Source organism: Melospiza melodia, chromosome 16 (assembly GCF_035770615.1).
Source record: "Melospiza melodia melodia isolate bMelMel2 chromosome 16, bMelMel2.pri, whole genome shotgun sequence".
Lineage (NCBI taxonomy): Eukaryota > Metazoa > Chordata > Aves > Passeriformes > Passerellidae > Melospiza > Melospiza melodia.
The window spans coordinates 5393579-5414259 of NC_086209.1; the positions used below are offsets into that span (position 1 = coordinate 5393579).

At 56.9% G+C, this 20681-nt stretch overlaps 1 protein-coding gene across 5 annotated transcripts in view; it reads right to left on the reverse strand.

The window, feature by feature from the left end:
* NLGN3 (neuroligin 3) overlaps positions 1-20681 on the reverse strand; it is a 40909-nt gene that overhangs the window by 18353 nt on the left and 1875 nt on the right. For 2 of the 5 annotated variants that reach the window (XM_063170424.1, XM_063170425.1), the window contains exons 2-3: positions 3222-3954; positions 2069-2128 (exon numbers count right to left, since the gene is read on the reverse strand). In XM_063170424.1, the coding sequence (XP_063026494.1) occupies positions 2069-2128; positions 3222-3699 (538 nt within the window). In that variant the 5' untranslated portion in view covers positions 3700-3954. The other 3 variants (XM_063170426.1, XM_063170427.1, XM_063170428.1) reach the window with 2 other exon arrangements.

The following is a 20681-nucleotide window of genomic DNA, read 5'->3' on the forward strand; positions in this document are numbered from 1 at the left end:
TTAGAAAATTTCCATAGAGGAAATGACTGTGGACAACTGGGCAGGGAAACAGGGATGTTTTTCTGTCCCAGAGATAAACAAGCATGACTGATAAATTCTCAGTCCTTTGTCTGCTCTGAAATACACAGAGCTTAGGGGTGGCAGAAGTCATGAAAACTCCAGGAAGGTGGGAGCTGAGGCATTTTCAGCCACCAAAATACTGTTCTGTGACAGGAGAGCTTATCACTGCTCGTCTGTGGCCTTAGAAATAGTAATCATGATTATTCCAGAATGAGTCAACGTTCAAATGTTCAACCTGAGGAAATCAGCACTGCAGGTACATTACCCTCTCCCCAAGCATTACTAACCCAGGATACACAATGAGGAGTGTGGGAGCTTCTGTGTTTCATCACAAGTGACTCAATTAATTCAAGCCAACAGCTACCAGAGCCTGGCCAGAGCTGGAGGGATGTGCCGGTGTCTGGGCGCTTTAATTCTGGCACTGGGCATCTGCTGGCCCATGAGTCCACAGAGGCCAGTGGGGGCAAGGGGAATGTCCCCCACCAGCTCCCTGGGAGGTGACCAGAGGCAACAACCGCAGACGGGCTGCAGAGAAACCCTGCCGGTGAGCAGAGCCCGCGGGGAGGGAAACCCGGGAGAGGAGCACAGCCAAGGTGCTCTGCCGTGCCTTGTACCACCCCTTGCCTGGCAGTAACCTGGAGCCCGCTCCCCTGGTGCAGGGCTGGGGGCGGCGGGGGCTGGCAGCCGGTGGGAGGGCCGGGAGAGGAAGCGCTTTGAAGTGGCTGGTGATCACTGGCACAGCCGGCTCCGGAGGCAGCGTGCACAGACTCCCTAATGCGCCAGCCCTTTCAGGGGCAGCCTTGGCACTCAGAGAGATGCCGTGTGAATAGCCAGGACAGCAACAGGAAAAGCAAAGCAAAGAAACCAAACAACAGAACTGGGGGAAACGGCTGGAAGGAAAGCGCTCCCCAAACCTCCAAGCCCAGCTGCACTGGCCCCGCCAAACCCAGGGGTGCAGGGAGACAGAGGCTGGGATGTAGGGATGCTGCTGCTGCTGCTGCTGCAGGACACCCAGGACAGCAGCCTGTGCTGGGCAGGAGCCCTGTACTGAGCCTTTCAGAAGAGCTTGGCTGCCTGACTGTCCACACGTTCATCTTGGGATGCACAGAGCCCTCAGCTCTCCCTGCCTGCACGGGGCTGTGTGGAGGGGTGGGTGAGGCATTGTGTCTGACACGGGGCTGAGCCAGATACCATTTCTATGTCTCTACTTCCTAGCGCATGTCACTGGTTGGGAATACAGGATCATTTAGGGGCAATGGGGGAAGGTCAGTGGAGGCAAGGCAAAGCAGACATGTCTGAACTGGAGGTGCTTGGCTCCCCGTGGGGCAGCTAGGGCTGCTGTGGGCTCAGGGAGGCTGCTGTGCCATGGGCTGGAGACCAAATCCTCACTGGCAGGACTGGCACTGGCATGGGGATGTGAGCAGTGGGGAGCAGCCTTGGCAGGCACAAGGCTCAGGGCAGAATCTGCAGCATTTACACAGCCAGGACAGGCTTTATGCTTTTAACCAGGGAGCTCTGGATGCAAAATGATCAGGGATTCAATGGGGGAAAAGCTCAGCCCAGGATGGACTGCAGTGCCCCATCACACAGGTCCTTCCCTGAGCAGGTCCCTACACCCCCCAATGGGGTAACCCAACCTGAGGGATGTATTTCAGTGCTGCCTGCCATCAGAGGCTACCCCTCATGGCCAGGGACGGGGAGGCTGTCAGTGCCAGTGGGATGAAGGTGGCAGTGCAGGCTCAGCCCAGGAGAAGCTGTTCTGAAAGGCCTGGAGCACCATGAGCATCCTCATGACCTGACCCCAGCTGGCTGGAGCATCCATGGGGCTGTTCCCAGTGGGAAGCAGGGGGCGGCAGGGGGGCTGCTTGGAGGGTCCACAGTCCGGGTGGCAGCACAGAGAGGTGCTGGAGGAGTGCTGCAGGCCGGGGGCCAGCCAGGCACCCTCTCACTCTCTCACTCTCTCTCTCTTTCCTCTCTGTGCCTCTCTGCCGGTCGGCTTGCTACATACCTCCTTTCCTACATATTTTCTTGTTGGGCTTTCGGGTGCATTCCTTGGAAATCCGTTTTACTGTAAAATGAATAAAAGACTACAAAATAACAGGAGGCTCCACTGATGGGAGTGGGCATGCAATCACAACCACGCTGCCACCCTCCCACCGCCCCCGGGACCGCGGGAGGTGGGGAGGGAGCGTCGCCATGGGAGGAAAACTCTGGGCCAGCCGTGCTGGGCGAGAAGGAAGGCATGATGCATCCCGTGGGCCCCAGAGACAGAGGAGTGGAGCCAGGCAGCCTGGGAGAAGCCACCGACCCGCCAGGCTGCTCTGCTGTGTGCAGCAGACCCACTGTGGGTCCCTTCTGGCCCGCTGAAAATCCCCGGGGGCTCCTGTTGCGGTGAGGCTGGACGGGCGTGCGGGCAGGCGCTGCCTCCTCTGCCCTCTACTTACAGTTCAGCTGGGATCCCCTACAAAGGAAAAGGTTAGACGAGGAGGCACCCAGCGCCGCTCAGCCGCACCCCAACAGGAGCGTGCCCCGTGCGTCCCCAGCACGCCAGGCTCATCGCTCTGCCGCCGGCCCACCGCGCACGGAGGAGCAGCCAAGCGATGTGTCTGCCGGTGCACCCCGACCTCCCATCCGTACCAGGGCCCAGAAAAGGGCTCTGTGGCCCCTTTCTTGCCGGAGCATCTTCCCAGGGAGAGGCAGAGAGTGTTCCTCCCAGCCGCAGCCCACGCCCACAACTAGCGCATGGACCTGGGGAGGGTGGGAAGCAGGGAGGAAGGACGAACTCGAACCAACTCAAGACAGAACCTGGCACTCGGCGCCTGTGGGGAGCACAAATCAGCTTGTCACTCTGTGGATCTGCGGTCAGAGAGTCGGATTCAGATTTAGCAATACAAGAGAGGAGGAACCCGTGACGATGCCATGGAGGTGGAGGGGTGGGACTGGGAGGCGTGGAGGAGCAGGAGCACGCGACACAGAGATGGCAGCTGAGGGCAAGAGGGCAAGCTGCGTGGCCAGAGAAAGCTTTCCACAAACAGACAGCATGCTGCGGGGTCCACAACCACATGCTTCAAACACAACACCCAGGTGAGACCAACCACTGCTGGGGAGGGGTGGAGTGACCCCCCCCTCGCTCTCCTGCGGTCACCCCAGTGGGGACTCACCATCCTCCGTGGGGATGTAGATGTTGAGGTACAGACAGTCCTCGTTGGGGTCCTGGATGTACGTGGCCACGATATCCAAATTGGAGGTAAACCAGATGGGCAGCATGATCTCGGGAACGGCGTTGTGGATGTTCTGGGGGCAGACTGGTGAGAAGTGGGTAGCGTTCCTGATGCCCGACCAGGATGGTGGTGGCTCGGGGGGCATGAATCTCTTCTCCCCGACGGGGGGAGCGGCATAAGGAACCCCCAGGTACTGGTCCACGGGCCCCAGGATCTCGCTGGGCAGCGGCACGCGCACTCCTCGTAACTTCCCGTAGTGCGTGTTGACGGTGGGCGAGTAGACCTGGCCCTCCATCTGCACAACCATCGAGGCAAAGCTCAGCACCCAGAGGGTGAGACGCAGGTCCCAGCTGGCCACCAGCTCAGGCACTTGGAGAACAGGGGGGAAGAGAGGGCTTCTCCAGAGTATCAGCCACATTGTCCGGGAGAAACAGCACCAACATCCAGGCCTGAAGCTCCTGGGGCGAGGTCTCAGAGCAGCCCCATCACACCAAGGCTCTGATTTGCCCACCGGGAACGGACGGAGCAGATGAGACGGCAGTCAGGGGTGCCCAGCCACACCTTGTGCTGGGTGAGTCGGACGCAGGGAGAGGTGGCACCAGCTCCTCACAGCCTCCCAGCTGCCTGCTGCTGCCTGCCTGCCAGCGGCCCAGCCCGGAGGTGACTGCTGATACTGTGGAGAGATGGAGGGAATTAACAGCAGACTTGCTCTGGAAGAGTTGAAGCCGTGCAGTGCAGAAGGAGCCAGGATCTCTGGCTGAGCCTCCCACCCATGGGTGCTCATTGGCTCTGCCAGCAGCCAGGCAGGTGGCTCTGGGAGCAGGCAAAAGGGGGCAGAACAAGCAGAGCATGTGCAGGCACACACACACGGTCTGCCCATGCCTGCAGAGCCTGTCCCCAGTGCTCAGGGGCTGCCCAGAGTGTGGGTGCCAAGACAAGCAGACAGTGCTGTGTCCCTCCCCATAAGGAGCTCGTTGGACACCACTGGTGCCAAGCACAGCCCCTGCACAAGATTCCCCTGGCACCTCTCCTCCCCTGGCTGAGCTGGAGCTGCCTGTGCTCCGTGCTTGGCCTTCAGCACAGCACTGCTCCCCTGTTGGGGCAGCCTACACCGGCAAACCGCACCCACACGTCCTGGCCAGGCACTCATCTCACCCACCAGCACAGTCCCATCAGCTTCCCCCTCCACTGGGCAAAGCAGGGAGAGCCCAGGAGGACACGGGTGCTGGGCGGGCAGGAGGGGAACAGACAGAGCACTTGTGGGCATCATCTGCCTCCCTCCCAGCTGCTTGTGGGCATCTGCCCTCCCTCCTTCCCACCCACTTGTGGGCATCTGCCCTCCCTGCCACCTGTTTGTGGGCATCTGCCCTTCTTCCCATCCTCTTGTGGGCACTGCCCTCCCTACCACCCGCTTGTGGGCACTGCCCTCCCTCCTTCCCACCCGCCTGTGGGCACTGCCCTCAGTCCCAGCCGCTCCGTGCCCGGCAGGCCCGGAGTCAAAGCCGCGCTCCCGGTCCCGCCCGGGCTGGCAGCACCAGGAGGAGCAGCTGTGGCAGCCCCGGGGGAAGGGAGGGCACCGCAGATGGGGAGCCGCGGATGTGTCAGCGAGCAGAGCTCCTGTGCCAGGGAGCCCTCGCTGGAGGCTCTGTGGATCCTCAGCGCTCTGCCCTTCGCCTCCCAGCACCGCCTGGCGCATTTCGGGCTTATGTAAGCGCAGTGAGCGCCCCCCGCCCGGGCTGCCCCCGCCGCTCCCGGGGGAGCCGGGCACGGGGAGCCCGCACGGCGCTCCCAGCACCGCAGCACCAGCCCCGGCAGTGCCGCTCCCCGGCGGGCGGATCCGCGGCCGGGTCCCCGCGGGAAGGCGGCCGTGGCTCGGGGGATGCTCACCGCTCCCGTCTCAGCCACATGTGCTCACGCTGGGAGACGCGGCGGCGGCGGTGAGTGAGTGAGGCACCTCCGCTCTGCCCCAGGGCATCCTGACATGCCCACCCGGCAGAGCTCTCCCAGGCTCAGAGGGGAGCAGAGTTGCCTAGAAATTATTGGAGCACAAAATAAGGGCTGTATGCAGATGGGAGTTTGCAGCTCTGGTGGAGGTTCAGTTGGGCAGGGATTCCACAAATAGAGAACACCTCTTCCAATGAGGAAAATCCGCAGGAAAAAAACCCCATCACCACCCAAAAAAAGAAACCAACCAAACCCCCCCCCCCCCCCCCCAAATCTCCCAGACAGACAAACAGAAACCCACAAAAACCCCCATGCAAACAAAGCAAACAAAACACAACCAAAACCCCCCACAGAAGGTGTCTCAAATCTGTACTGCACATGTGCAGGCAACTCACTGCTGGTCATTAAGGGAAGGGGCCCATGCTGTGCCTGCCCTCCTGATACACCCAAATATCTTGGCAGCCTCAGAAATCAGGGTAACACAGTAAACAGAAACACTCATCTCAGGAAATCATATTAGTGCATTCAGCCCACCCAAGCAGCAAGGCCTGGCAGGGCTGGGCATGCAGGCACCTCTCCAGAGCCTGCCAAGGGAATGCAGGTGATGCCAGACAAGGAGGGCACTACAACTTTGCACATCACGCCCCTTCACCCCCTCCTGCCCCACCAGGCAGCGACAGAAACTCCCCAGCAGGGGCACGACACTGCTGCGTTATCCTCCAAACAGATGCCAAAGCCTGAGAAGTAAAAGCTGAGTCAAGGGGCAGAAAAACAGCTGAGGCACCCAGAGACCCCAGCTCAGCTCTGCCCACCCCTGCTGGAGCTGCCTCTGCAGCACAGCCTTGGCTGCCCTGCTCTGCCTGCAGCTCTGGAAGAAAACCATCATTCATCTCACATTCCCTGCTGCAATGCTCCTCCTTCAGCAGGGAGCTGACCTTGGCCTGGCAGCCCCATCCCAGGGGAGCAGGGCTGGCCTGGGACCCCCCCAGAGCTGTGCTCCCAAGCAGGATCTCAGAGGTGCCTCAGACCCATCACTGACATTGCTGGAAGGCAAACTGCCCAGGTTTAGGTTCTGCTTAGGTTCCTTCAGGTACCACAGGTTTGGATAGAGCTAATTATTAATGACTGTCATATCTAATTTGTATGACTGGAAGCTACAGGCAGCTTCCAGTCTTTATGATAGTGCATCCAGTGCTCCCTGCAGAGCCATTTCAACTGATCTGTCATCATTTTCTGTCTGCAGGAGCACCACAGCCCTGCCAGGGGTGGTTCACCAGCTGATTTCCCAGCTCCAGAGCTTCCTCATGGCTGCAGCCACATGCTGCCATGGGCACTGCTGCTGCACCAGCTCCTCCAGGAAAGCAATTTCATGGCACCAGGGAGTGCCACCACACAGCTGCCCAGCTGGGCTGTGCACACCAGGCACAGGGCTGAATTCACAGCCCACTTTGCATCCGTGGAGCTTCCGCACGCCCACTGTAACCATCCTGTCCTGACACAATGAGGAATCTCTCTTTGCAAAGCACAGCCAAAAAACTGCTTCTTGCTACAGCTCCTCAGAATTATGCTATGATGATATTCCTCTGGGTTTTTGTTTAATCCTCATCCAGATCTGAAAAAACAAGGAAATCTGAAGACAAAAAAAACCCTAAGCTAAGATAGAATTAAATACACATTCTTAACTTAAACAAAATGATGCTACAGGACTAAAAACTGTCTCCAATTATGAGCTTTACAAATATGAGGCACAGAGGTGAGTTGCAAAAGTGATAGCCAAATATGTCCAGATATGGAGATGCACAGTCAAGGCCCAGCAGCCCTAATGTTACTCTGGAGAGCCACAAAGCCTTAACACTCAAATACAGCTCATGGTGTTTTAACATTTGTAATTCCACATTTGGTTCCATCATTTTTAAAGACTCTTTGCCTCCATCTGCACATATCCCCACAGCACAGAATAAAGGCACCCAAACAATCTCAGTGACATGCTTCTAAGCCTTTCTATGTTAGTATTTTTTTCAATTACAAACCCAAAAGATGATGCAAACCCTATATCTGAAATTCCCTGGGTTTCAAATGCCTGATTTGGGATAATTACAATACCCCTGTAACACATCTGATACCCTCATATTGCTGTTCTGTGCTCTGTGCTTTCTGATGTAACTTCATGTTAACATAACATTTAGGATGGGAATTTACCCTTAATTTAATGCTGACAGACTGCCATAAAAGCCCAAGCTGAATCCCTTCCACTGTGGGCTGTTGCATGTGCCTTACATTGCTGCCTGCTGCCTCAACAGCTCTTCAGCTTCTTGCTCATCCAAAGCACGAGAAAGAACTGAGAGACCAGAGAAAGGACACTTGGTTCAGGGAAGCAATTCCCTTCACATCCCATGGGAGGTGGGAGCAAAACTTTCCCGGTTTTGCCGCCTCCAGCGCTGTCACTGCTGCCTCCAGCAGGGAAGCCAAACGTGTCCCCCGGCGAGGACGGGCTGCTGCCTGCCAGGAGCTGAGCCTGCCAACCAGAAATGAAACCAGAAATGAAACCAGGCTGGGCTGGGCGGGCTCAGCCAAACTGGGAATGCTCACACGGGCACTCAGTGAGAAACTGGGAGCACAAAGACCCGCAGGCATCCCAGGTCGCTGTGCCAGGCCGCGGGTGGGTGAGCAGAGGAAGTGAGGCTGCTAGCTCGTGGGGATGGTATTCATGTGCTCTGCAAAACAAATGCTCCATAGGTATTTCCACGGCCACACTGTCTGCCAGACGCTTCCTCCTCAACAAAGAGACGCTCTCCATGGAAACCTGGGCGGGTGGGATCCTCTGGAAGCCTCTCTGGCAGATGCATATTCAGGCATCTCACACCAGCCAGACAAGCCGGATCCACACCTCCCCTGGCAGGCGGCCGAGGAGCTGCCAGCAGCCAGCCTGCTCCGTGTTGGACCCTTCACGGGGCCCAGCCTCCTGCCCTGGGGCACCGAGCCCCAGCTCAGCACACTCATGCTGTGGCTCTGTGTCCCACGAGGTTCAGAGCCAGGACAGATGGAGACCTCAAAGCACCCAGCTGGCACGGATGGATGATTTCCTTCCAGCAGCCAGCAGACAGGATGTCCCATTGCACCCTCCAGCCTTGTGCAGCTCTGCTCACCATCTGACCCCGCTGTACTTTGCTGAGAGCCAGCCCATGCACCCCAGAACAAACATGTACCCAGCAAGCAGCATGAGAAACTTCTGCCTTCCCTTCTCCAGCTGAGCTCCAAACCTTTCCAGCAGCTCAGGCTGGTGCTCAGCTCTCAGGCAGCAGCACCTGCCAGACCCACCCCTCACCTGGCATCTTCTCAGCGGGGCAGTAACCCCAGCTCTCACCCAGCCCCATCCCACCACTGCAGAAAGCCACAGGAAACCCTGGGGAGCAGAGAAGCTGCAGCACAACTGGACTGATGTGCTTGTGCGGCCCCTCAAGAGCATCCCCAAGCCTGCAGGTCCCACCACAGGGTACCCTTGCAGGGCACAGGCAGAGGTTTCCAGGTCCCACAGCACTGTGGGGCATTTCCCAGGTCCATCACAGAGCTGGTGAACAGTGATAGATGGCTCTCAGTTACACTGAGATGGACATGTAGGGTTTCACAAAGGTCTGCCCTGCTGCTGCTGCTGCTCTGCTTTTCCATGAATGACCTAAATGACAGAGCAGAGTACGTTTCAAAATCTGCACGTGGCACCCCAGCACTTCAGAGGCCAGGATGGGAGCTTGACATGCTCCTGACAGACTGGGAAAAGGGCTGGGAGATGAGGGGCAGGACTGTAAGGCATTGGGAGGCAAAAAACTGCACAAAGAGGCCACAGAAGAAGAGACAGCAGCAGTTCTGCCACAAGGGTCACGAGGGCTACAGGTGAGTACAAACTGAACGTGAGCCAGCATATCATTGCCACAAAAAAAGGCAACTACAGCAGGATGTGTGAAAGGCCAGCTTACACACGAAGTAATTACTCCCCTTTCAGCTCATAAAGACACACCAAGTAATTTTACTGTTGTCCAGAGAACCAGTTCATTCCCCAAAAGGTTTGGGCCAACTGAGAGAGGCCATGGGAGATCAGCAAGATCATCAAAAAGCTTTGGAGAAACGTCTGGAAGATTGGGATTAGTCTAGACAAGAAAAGTCACAGGGCACAGTTTTATAACATGCAAAGGCCACTGCAAAAAAGTTCAGAACACTCTGCCCTTTTGTGCTAGGTAGGAGACACATCCATATTGAGAAAGAAAAGTTAAGGGTACACCAGCAAAAATTAAAGCACGCCATGGCTATCTGCAAAGGGCAGATGGATGAGCCAAGTGATTCCCAGCAGCTCCCCCAGCCCAGTCTCCCACATTTCTCATTGCCCTGCTGGCAGCCCTGCCCCTGCCCTCATTCATTCAGCGTTTGTCACCAGCTGGGCACACACAGCCACCCTGGCCACGAACCCTTCAGCATTCAGGCTGCAGAGCAGGGCACTCAGGAGCACCATGGAGCCCAGAGCATCCATTCTCCACTCTGCAGGGGCCTCTCTCCCAGAGTCCAGGGCTGCCCAGCTCACTCTCCTCCTCAGGCACATCTGCAGCCCCCATATGGAGACACCAGAGTCACCCCAACGGGACAGGAGGAAAAGTTACAGACCTCACCCTCATCTGCACCAAGATCTGTCCCTATGCCTGTCCCAGCTCCTACCCACAGCAGCACCAATATTTTAAGCTGAGCATCAGCAGCCTGGGAGACACTCCAGTGCACATCCTTTGCCCTGGGGAGAGGATGAGGCACCACGTGAGAAGTGTCAGCTCAGTTCCCCAACGCTGCGAGAACATATGTGGGACAGAAGCTCTTTGACAACTCCCAGACACATGCCAAGATCCTCGAGAGCTTCCATTCATAACAGAAGAATGTTACTCCAAATCCCTAGAAACAGACAATTTCAAGAGCCACTTCTGCCGTGGTGCCAAAGGCCTCCTGCTGCAGTATGGCTGTCACCATTGGCTCCAGAGCCTTTGGGAAGGACACCAGGGGCAAAGCAGAGCTTTCCCTTGCCCACATCTCAGCCTTTCCAGACACTCCTGGTGTTGAATGTCAGCACACTGCTCCATGCCTGGCTCCAGCAGGTGAGACAACCTGGATCACTTCCAACTCTTGTTTAGCATCAAGAGCTCCAAAAATGCAGGAGGTTTCTCGGTGTCACTGAGCTGTGACTGCTGGTGCTGCTGAAGGACAGCCTGTGAGCACTGCAGCAGGGACAGTGTTGGGGTCAGCACCCAATACTGCTGATGCAAGAAGAAGGTGACCACTGTAGAGAGCCCAAGGACAACTGTGCTGGGAAGCCTGGAGTTTTTTGGAGTGGGCTACACGCTCACTTTGAGTTAGCACAGATTTTGAATGACCTTCCCACCCACTGCTTCCCGGGAGCCTGGTGGAAAGCTGAGCAGCCAGGGCCACATGGCACAGCCCACAGCTGCTGTGTGAGCAGCAGGCTCTGCCAGGACAGGGACAGGGCAGTGGCAGCAGCCTCTCGCTGCACTGGCGGGTTCCCACACGGCTCAGGGATAGCTGCTGGCAGCAGGCTCTTTATTGCCACGTTCTGCATAGAAATAATCTGGATTAGCTCACATTATGGCTTTCCTGAACCCAGCATGAAGGCACAGTGGCAGTTTTTCTCTCCCTTACCTTGCTGTTCGCAGTTTCAATGTACAAACACTCACTCACCTGCAGGGGCAGAGCTTGGGGAGAAGCACGGGTGAAGCCCGGATGGTGAGGGCAGCGCCTGGTCAGCCCGGAGGAGCCCCAGGACCGGCAGCCCCGGGATGTGGCACCGCTCCGTGCCGGTGAGCGGGGCCGGGCGGCGGCACCGGGGCCGTTCCCGGAGCCCCGAGCGCGGCCGGAGCCGCCCGCAGCCCCGGGAGCTGTCCCGTCAGCACCGCCCGGGCCCGGCACCGCGGAGGGGACACTCGAGGCTCCCGAGAGCTGCCCGGGGTGCGGAGGGAGTGCTGAGCTCTCCTCCCGGTGCCCAGCGACAGCACACGAGGGATGGACTCAAAGCCGTGCCGGGGAAGGCTTGCACTGGGCCTCAGGAAGCATTTGTTCAGCCAGAGGGTGGTCAAACACGGGAACAGCCCACCTAGAGAGGCGCTCGGTGCCTCAAGCATGTCGGTGTTTAAGAGGCATTTGGACAACGCCCATAACCTCATGCCTTAATTTTGGGTCAGCCCTGAGTGGGCCAGGCAGTTGGCTGGATGATCATTGTAGGAGGTCCTTTCCAACTGATTCTATTCTATTCTATTCTATTCTATTCTATTCTATTCTATTCTATTCTATTCTATTCTATTCTATTCCATTCCATCCCATCCCATCCCATCCCATCCCATCCCATCCCATTCCATTCCAAGCAGTGCTTCACAAATAAATATTAGGATTGCTGCACCTCTGGCTTTGTGCAGGCAGGTGGCTGACAATGCAAAAGTGCATCCACAGAGCCCTGGAATTTCCAGACGAGTACTCAGGAGTGAGCTGACAGACAATCTGCTTTCAGCAAGCCCTTGGCACCAGAACAGAGTTCATGCCAAGACAACTTGCTCACTCTCCCACACATCACAAACAAGCATCAGGCACCTACTCCAAGGCAATATAATCTCCCTCAAATCTGTGATCAACACTCCACAGCTAACAGCCCAAGTGCAAATCTCACCCAGCGAAGAGAGAGCTGACTCCAGCAGCAGCATTCCCCTCACTTCCTTCTCCAGCTTCAGGAAGCCACACACTGACATTATCCCACCTGCTCAGCACCATCCCCCTCACATCTGCCAGAGTGATGCTTCCTCTCCTAAATAATTGCCCTGGAAACTACCATGGCTAACAGGGGCCATTTTTAAAGTTAACAGGGGTCATCATGACTGAACTGTGTTGGGGAACAATTACATAAGCCCAAGGCTCTTTATCAATAAGCTTCTGAAAGTCCAAGTCCAAACACATTCATATTTCTTAGGTTAGCAAAAGCAGGTTTGAAGTCTAATAAAGAAAGGAGACTTTGGTGACCCAAAGAGACTGGCTCAGTGACACCCCCATTTCTGAAATGCCTGAAACTGAGGCAAGTATGAAACCAAGCTGCTGAGGCCATGTCCTTGCCCAAAACTCTCTCATACCCACCTCTCGGGCTCCTTCTGGGCACCCAGCCACACAAAGGACAGGCAGGAATGGGCCATGGGCAACGTGCACCAAGCTCTGTCCTACCCATAGCTGGGCTAGAACAGCTCCAGACACCTCAGACCAGCCCCAAGGAAGGCTCAGGAAGCATCAGTGGCTGCAGGCAGGGCGAGTGTGAGCACAGCCAATGCTTTCCATGGACTAGTGTGGGCTGGGGGAGGCTCTATAAATGTAAGGAGGTGGGCTGGGCAGAGAGGAACCGACTGCAGCTTAAAATACATGGACTTCCTGCAAATGTGATTAGGGAGGGTGGGCAACAAGATCCAAGAGTGTTCTGAATGGGAACAGCTTCATCCAAAATAAGTTGTCAATGTTTCATTTCTACTGACTGAAAGCAGGAAGCCAAATGCATTAATCAAGGGCTGAAATCCACACAGTGGCTTTGGAGCCTCTGGTTTCAGCAGCAGAGCCAGTAAAGGACTGTTTCTTTTACCAACATCTGCCCCAGCCAACCATTTCTGCCGAACATCACTTTTTATCAGCTCAGAAAGGTTTTGCAGGACAGAATTGTGAAACAGGTCATGGAAGCAATCTGGAATAAAGGTAATAAAACTCAGGACAAAGAACAAAGATGAAGGAAATAGCTGGAGACAAGCAGGAACTAACTTTTGCACAGAAGCTGAAACATGACATAGTAAGTTTTCTAGGGAAGAGATAAGGTTACAAGTTATCTGGCAGTGTACATCTTTGTGCATGATGTGTCAGCACCACCTTGTCCTGTATCATGAAACACCAAGCCTGTGGAGCAGGATGAGTCAGTGGGGAGGGCCTGTCCCTGTGCCAGGGGTGGTGTGGGCCATCCCAACAGAGTCACCCACGAGGTCACAGTGCAGGCAGCAGAGCCTCGTGTGCCCCCTCAGGGTGCAGGAAAGGTCAGGCATTGCAGCCCAGCACCAAATTGTTTCCTCGCTGCAGGCCCTTTGCCCAGGAAAGCCATCCCAGATGTCTGAGCTCATTGTCCACACCACCTCCACCTTGTTACAACAGTCCCACTGCCAGGTGGACACCAGAGAGGCTCAGCACAGACACGGGAGCCCAGAGGCTGGGATGCAGGGCTGTGCCACCCCCGAGATTCCCACAGCTGGGAGAGCTGCAGGCCCTGTCCTGTGCCAGAGGCGCCCCAGCTGAACTCCAACCCATCACCTGCTGTGTGCCCCAGCACATCCCACTGGACTCTACAGATGCTGAGTTTTGTGATAGTGTGAGTGGCCCTGACAAAGGCCAAAGGTGATTTTCTGGCCATATTGCAAACATCCCTTTGAGCCTACTGGCACCAGCAGTGACCCAGAGCTCCATGACACTGCAGCTTGCCCGGGGGCACAGTTAGTCCCAGCTCTCTGTGGCTGGCCTGGGAGACCAGGATGATCCCCTCCTCACAGGACTGGACTCTTATCTACAACAGAGGGCTGCTCTGTGGGAGGCAGGGAGGGGGATACCCAGCCCTGGGACAGGAGATGGGGAGCAGTGACCACTGGTCCCAAAGCACAGGCAGGACAGAGCACGGGTCAGTGCAAGCTGCATCTGCCAGTGCTGCAATGCACGTTCCCTCTGCTCCCACCAGCGAGCAGCTTTCACTGGAAACATCAGAAAGATCCAGATGTGGGGGCGGGAAAACGCCATTGCTGCTGGAAGCACCATGGACTCCTCCATCCTCAGCATCACCCTGCAAACTGGCCCTGGCAGGGGCCACCAGGTCCTTTTCCCTCCCAACGTGCCCCCACAGGGCAGGGGACACCATCCAGGGTAGATGACACCATGCCGGGGCAGGGGACACCATGGCAGCACAGGGGACAGCATCCTGGGACAGGGGACACAATCACAGGGGAGGGGACAGCATCCCAGTGCAGGGGACACCATTCTGGGGCAGGGGACACCATCCTGGCACAGGGCACAGCATCCTGGCACAGGGGACACAATCGCAGGGCAGGGGACATTATCCCAAGGCAGGGGACACCATCCCAGCACAGGGGACACCATTACAGGGCAGGGGACAGCATCCTGGGACAGGGGACACCATCCTGGGACAGGGGACACCATCGCAGCACAGGGGACGCAATCCCGGGGCAGGGGACATCATCCCGGGGCAGGGGACACCGTTCCGGGGCAGCAGCTGCTGGCAGCGCTCCTGCGGAGCCGGGGCCGCACGCCCCGAGCCAGGATGACACAGCTGAGGGCGGCACATCCTGCAGCAGCCACCGCTGCTCCGGGCTGACGTCAGCCTCCGCAAGAGCCGGCAGGCAGGACACGCCGAGCATGCGGGCCCGACACCGCCCGGCTCCGGCACACGCCGGGCCCTGCGCTCCCACCGGCCACCATTCACCGACACATTGAATTTCACGCTCCAGAGGAAGGCACGGGTGCTGGAGGAGCCCCCTCCCCTCTGCACACCTGCCCTGCCGCCCGCCCCACCCCGGGGCTGGGCACGGCCGGGGCTCCGGAGCGGCTCCTGGGCACGGCACCCGCGGCAGCATCGGCTCAGCAGGGCAGCCCCGGCACAAGGGACAGCCCCGTGTGCTGCTGGCACACACGGCGTCCAAACCCGCCCATCTGCAGCTGAACCAGAGAAAAGCCCATCCCGGAGTTATTGGTTTCCCCAGAAACCCTCCAGGCTTTCCCAGGAATTCTGGAAATGCACAGATTTGGTATGGGCTCCAGCGAGCACCTAAGGAGTTTATACAGCTGTCACAGCCAGGGACCACCACCAGCAAGGGCTGTGGGCACAGCTGGCAGCACGGACAGATGTGGTGTCTGTCACCCCGGAGGGCCCTCAGAGAGCCCGGGGGTAGGTGCAGCCCTTGGTGCAGCCCAGGCCCACGAGAGCCTCTACCCTCCTGAAGCAGCGGAGCCTGCTCTCAACAAGGCCCTCAGCTGCTCATGTTCCCAAACCAAACCCAAAGCTGCCGTGACTAAGCAGAAGACCATGGAAGCACCCTGGACTGGAGCCTGCAGCTCCACAAAGTCCTGCTCATGCAGCCAGGGCTCACTAGAGACTGACTGTAGGTCAGGCAAGCCAGCAGCTAGAAAGGAAACCCATTCAAATTTAATCCAAAATGTATTTTCTATTTTCCCTTGTAAATTTATCCTCCCATATTTTCTATCTTCGAGCACAAAAAAGCAGAAAGCCTAAAACCTCTGGCAAAAATCCTTTAATGTGTTTTACTGCAAATACCACCTCGTGTTAAGGAATAAGCTGGACCGGAGCAAATCAGGCAGCCTGGGGACGCCCTGTCTCTCCAGAGGGAGCAGACCAGAGTGAAGCAGGACAGACAGGCGTGCTGCAAGCACCAACAATGCCAAGGAAAGTCAAGTCCAAGTGCCAAGAGAGCTCTCGTGCTCCCTGCTGCTCCTCAGAGTCCCTGAGCAAGGCTCTGCCCAGCAGATGCCCACTTGGAAGCATCACTCCCGGCGGTATTGAGTTTTTGGTTACAAAGAGTAGGAAACCAATTGGCTTCTCTTACAGCAGCTCCCTGCCCAAATCTGCAACCTCAGATTCTCATCCAGAGACCCCAATGGCAACAGAGACCAAAAAGACAGGATAGGAACAGAGATTGTTTCTTTCTTGAGGCACAGGACAGCTGCTATCCAAGAGAAATTTTGGTTTGTGGTTGCAAGGACACCTTTGTGCTGCTGGCTGGACGCTTCCCTCAGTGCTCCTGGAATTAATAAGGATGAGAAACAGTATCCTCTTGATAAGCAACACCCTCACTTGACCTCATACTGCTGCCTGCCAGCCAAACCCCACAGGGGACTGCTGGACCCCCTGCACCCTCCTCTCCGAGCCCACTTCTCCCACAAGAAGACAACTGCTCCCAAGCCAAGGCTCCATCTCCCCGTTGTCCTTGCATGCCTCTGGACTGCTCAGGAGCTGGGGAGCAGCCCTCTGACATCCCAGACTCCCCAGGGTAAGGCTGAACTGGACCCTCATGCATAGCAGGACACGAGTCTTTTCTCATCGGAGGATAAAACCAGGAACAAAACTGACACTGATGTGTATGAGAACAGGCACAGGCAGGGGATTGGAGGAGGGGGAGATGAAGATCAGATCCCTGGTGATCCCACAGTGCCTATCATGTGCAGCAAGTACCAGGGAACTGGGACAGCTCTGAGACTCCAGCCCTGCTGCCAGCGTGTCCCTGTGCCCAGGGAACCAAAGGAAGCAGAGCTGTCAGGGAACAGGCAGGAAGGGATATTGCCATTCATTTCCAAACCAGCTGAATTAGCACCTATCAGTGGACAAAAGCCTGTTGGAGGTCTCCAGCAAAGGGCCCTGTGAAGCCAAGGCTGGGTGCTTAGCACAGGTCCTGTATCCCCCAGCAAGTGCACCTCCACCACGTGGGGAAAGCATCCCATGCTCCCAGTGAGGAAGCAGGACTGAGCATCCATCACCCTGTGCCAACAGAACTGGGTGGGGATAATCCCATCCTTCTTCACAAAGCCCAGGGCTCCCTCCTGGCTCCACACTCTCTGGGGGACAGAATGTTATGAAAATAACCAGAGCAGACCAAAAGCCCACCTTGCTCTGTGCACTTGCAAGCAGTCAGAAGCACAAGCAGTTCACAGCTCAGCAGCTGCCCAAGCCATAGGTGGATCTCAGTATATTTATTAGTTCTGAGGGAACCTCTTGTCCTTCTTGATATCATCCCATTTCTCCTGAAACTAATGCAAGCTTTTGCTCTTCATGACACCTTCTCCTGAGGACTTTTGTGATTTGATAACACATCTGCAAGAGGCAATGCCTCTCCTCCTGTTTGGCACCTCCTGAGAGCTTAATTTGATGTGACCTTGTACTTGTATGAAAATAAACAATGCACAGTTAACCTCTATCGCTTCTCTCCTGGCCTGCTGTAGACACATCTTATCCATCTTCTGTTGTTTCCTTTCCAGCCTGAAGAACCCTGCCTTATTTAGCCATTTTTTTTTGCACGGAGGCCACCAGACCTCTGACCAGCTCTGCTGCAACTTCCAGGCATTTGACTCCACAATGATCTCAACACCCACACATCTCTCCTGAGCTCCCCGTGGGCAGCTCTAGAGACAGAGACACAGAGCAACCCCTGTCCCCTTCCCCTCCATCACTGTCCCACGAGTCCTCAGGTTGCTCAGTGGTGCCTGGAGTTGTGTGAGGGCAGAAAAAAGACACAAAGGCAGCTGGGCTCACACATTCACCTTCACAGCTCCTGTAGCACTGGAGGCCAGCACTGGACATGGACAGGAACACCTCCCCAGGGACTGCCACACAGACATTTTGGCCACGTTACAGACTTGGGAGTCTTCTCCCACTCCTTCAGAGCAGCACCAATGCTGAATGAAGGCCAAGTCCCTGCAGCCCCTGATCATCAAAAGGGCATTCTCAGCAGTCCCCTCCCCAAGCCCGCCTCAGAAGCCTCCTCACCAAGCTTTTCCCAGCCATCCTTGCCCGAGCAGCCCAGGCCCAGACCCAAACAAGGCTCATGCACTGTACAAGCCCTGTAACATGCTCTCTCTGCAACCTTTCCCAAACTTTGCCACCTGTTCTGCTGGCAAGGCCAGAGCATCTGGCCACCAGGCAAAGTTTCAACTCTGCTTGCCAGGCACCTTACAGGATATGCTTGCACTGAGGTGCAGCTTGAAAATAACAGATGTTACTCCTCTCTTCTGCGTTTTGCAGTGTCAGGAACCAGGCTTCTGTACCAACAACCCTCTGAGCTCCTTGCCAAGGTGGTCTCACCCCAAACAGCACTCCCAGCACAAAATCCTGCCCACAGACAGCCCCTGCCACGTGCTGTCCCTGCTGCCAGGCAGACAGCACGGCAAAGGGAATGCACTGCAGGAGCAGAGCTTCCACACACAACTTCAACACTTAGCAGGAGCACAGGTTTCACCATGGACTGCAATGCCACATGACTACTGAGCCCAGACAAGCCTCCAAACTGCACATCACCTCCCAGCCAGGGAAAACTTCCAGGAGCTACACAAACCAGACAGGACCCGGCAGCTGCAGCCAGAAGCACCCATGTCTGTGCACTGCTCCCTCTTCATCCTCATTTCCTCTCAGTCAGACTCGCTCCAGGGTCTGAATGATGTGGGTTCAAACTGGCAGCTCTGGCAATTGCAGGACCATTTATTCATTCCCCTCACACCCACAGCAGAATCCTGCTGAGGCCAGCAGCACACAGTGCTGGTCACAGCCTGCTCCCTGCCCCCAGCTCTGGGGAGTACCACGCTAGGAGACCACCAGAGCACTCAGCCCCCCATCCAGCAGCACCCAGCTCAGAGCCAGCTCTCCCTGAGGGCCGTGGTACCAGGATCCAGCCTGAATCCAACCTGCCTCCTGCTGCTGAGGTGCCCTGTGCTGCCTGTGACCACCTCCCCTCCTCAACGCCCTTGGCTGCCTTTCAAAGCACTGTCAGTGGCAGCCAATAACCACAGACCACCAGCAGAGCAATCCTGTCTGGGATCCACAGGGAGCCGGCAGCTCCAAGGACAGAGCCAAGGAGCCTGCCCCATCCCTCTGCACTCGGTGCACAGCCCCAGGCTGGCAGACACACAGCCCCTCTGTGCTCCGAGATCCCACTGGCTCCTCTGCAGCTCCACAACTTGTTGCACAGACACACGCTCTGTGTCCCCATCCCTGCCACTGCCCACCATCCTTCCACCCTGCTACTGTTACTGGATCCCTCCAGCTGCCCCCAGTGCAGCAGGGACACCTCCACACTGCCCTGGCTGAGGCCACAGTAGCTCCTGGACAGCCAAGAGAGCTTCCTTCTCCCCTGCCTGCTGCAAAGAAATAGCTTCTAGAAGGAAGGATGCAGGAAGATGGCAGCAAATTGCCTGGGAGGCAGCAGGCTCGCTGTGGCTGGGGGGTTTAGGAGCTGGCTGAGCTGATGCTGTTTGGGAATTGCTTCGGTGGAGCTTACAGACTTGGTGACCTCAAGGTCCCTTTCTTATCAGCTGTCCTAAAATACCTCCTCCCTTGACACAAAGGCCAACGTGGACCTGCCAGAGGATTTTGGCAGTCACCATCTCCTTGCTTTTGCACGCGGACGTGATCCTGATCAAAAGACACCTGGAACAAATCCCCGTCTGTGCTGGATGTGAGCACCCAGAGCAGCCCCCACAGAGCGCCAGGACAGACACAGCCACCACATCTGGAGCCTCAGCACAGTGCCCTGCCAATTCTCACGCTGCCTCCTGAGGCTTTGGCAGGGCCCTGTCCCCGGGCAGCTGCTCAGGAGCTCCACTCATGGCTCCCTGGTTCTGGCTGCCCTCACCACCCTGCTCTCGAGCACCTTCCCTCCAGCCCTTTGGGACAAAAGCCTCTACACGGGCTCTGGGAAAGAAACAGCCCCAGATGAAAAGGGCAGGGCAACCCCTTTGGCACGGGCTCAATCCTCCTCTCTGACAAGGCTGCCCTAGATGCTCGCTGCTGTTGAGTGTGGGCACTTGGAGGCTGTGCAAGGCAGCACCAAGCAGACCCTGCCAAGACGGGCTCTGCAGCTCCCATTCCCTCAGCACAGAGCTGTGCAGGCCCTCACACCCCTGTCCAAGGGCTGCCCTGCACCTTGGCAGCTTCTGCTGGTGCTCGGGAGGTTGGGAGCTGCGTGTTTGCAGGTGTCCAACCAAACTCCACATCCCGACTGCACACGTAACCATGGCAACTGCACATGCGAGTGGCAAAGCCTCGAGCCCGGCTAACTGCAAATGCAAATGAAGCAAACACATGCACAGTGCTAAAAGTGTGACCTCTAAATGTCAGCCTTTAACCATTTTGCAGACACCAGCTCTGGTGGCAGCCACCTGCAGCCTGCAGAGCAGGCAGGGCTCCGGTTCCAGCAGGGAGCTCTGGGTGCCCAGCCCTGCAGCAGGTGCTGCCATGGGTGCTGGGGTGCACGCCTGGCACGGGCATTTCCCAGAGCTGAGAGTGACTCCTGCCTCGTCAAGCAGCAGCTCCCTCTCTGAGGACACGTCCATCCTTGCCCAGCTAGCAGATGCTCCCAGTTCCACAGAGCAGCCTGGTTTGCTGAGGAAGGAGGGTCCCAGCAGGCTGACACAAAGCGTGGCCAGCACAGGGGCTTGTGGGGAGCTGGCTCTGCTATCACCTGGGGCTGAGCCAGCAGCAGCATCAGATGAGGCACTCTCAAAGGATGGAAGGAAAATCCCAGCCTTTCAGGGATGTCATGTCAGAGCCACCTCCCTAAGGGAGGTCTGTGGCCTTGGGAAAGGCTGCTGGCAGAGGCATAAGGAGGTGTCACCATTTGG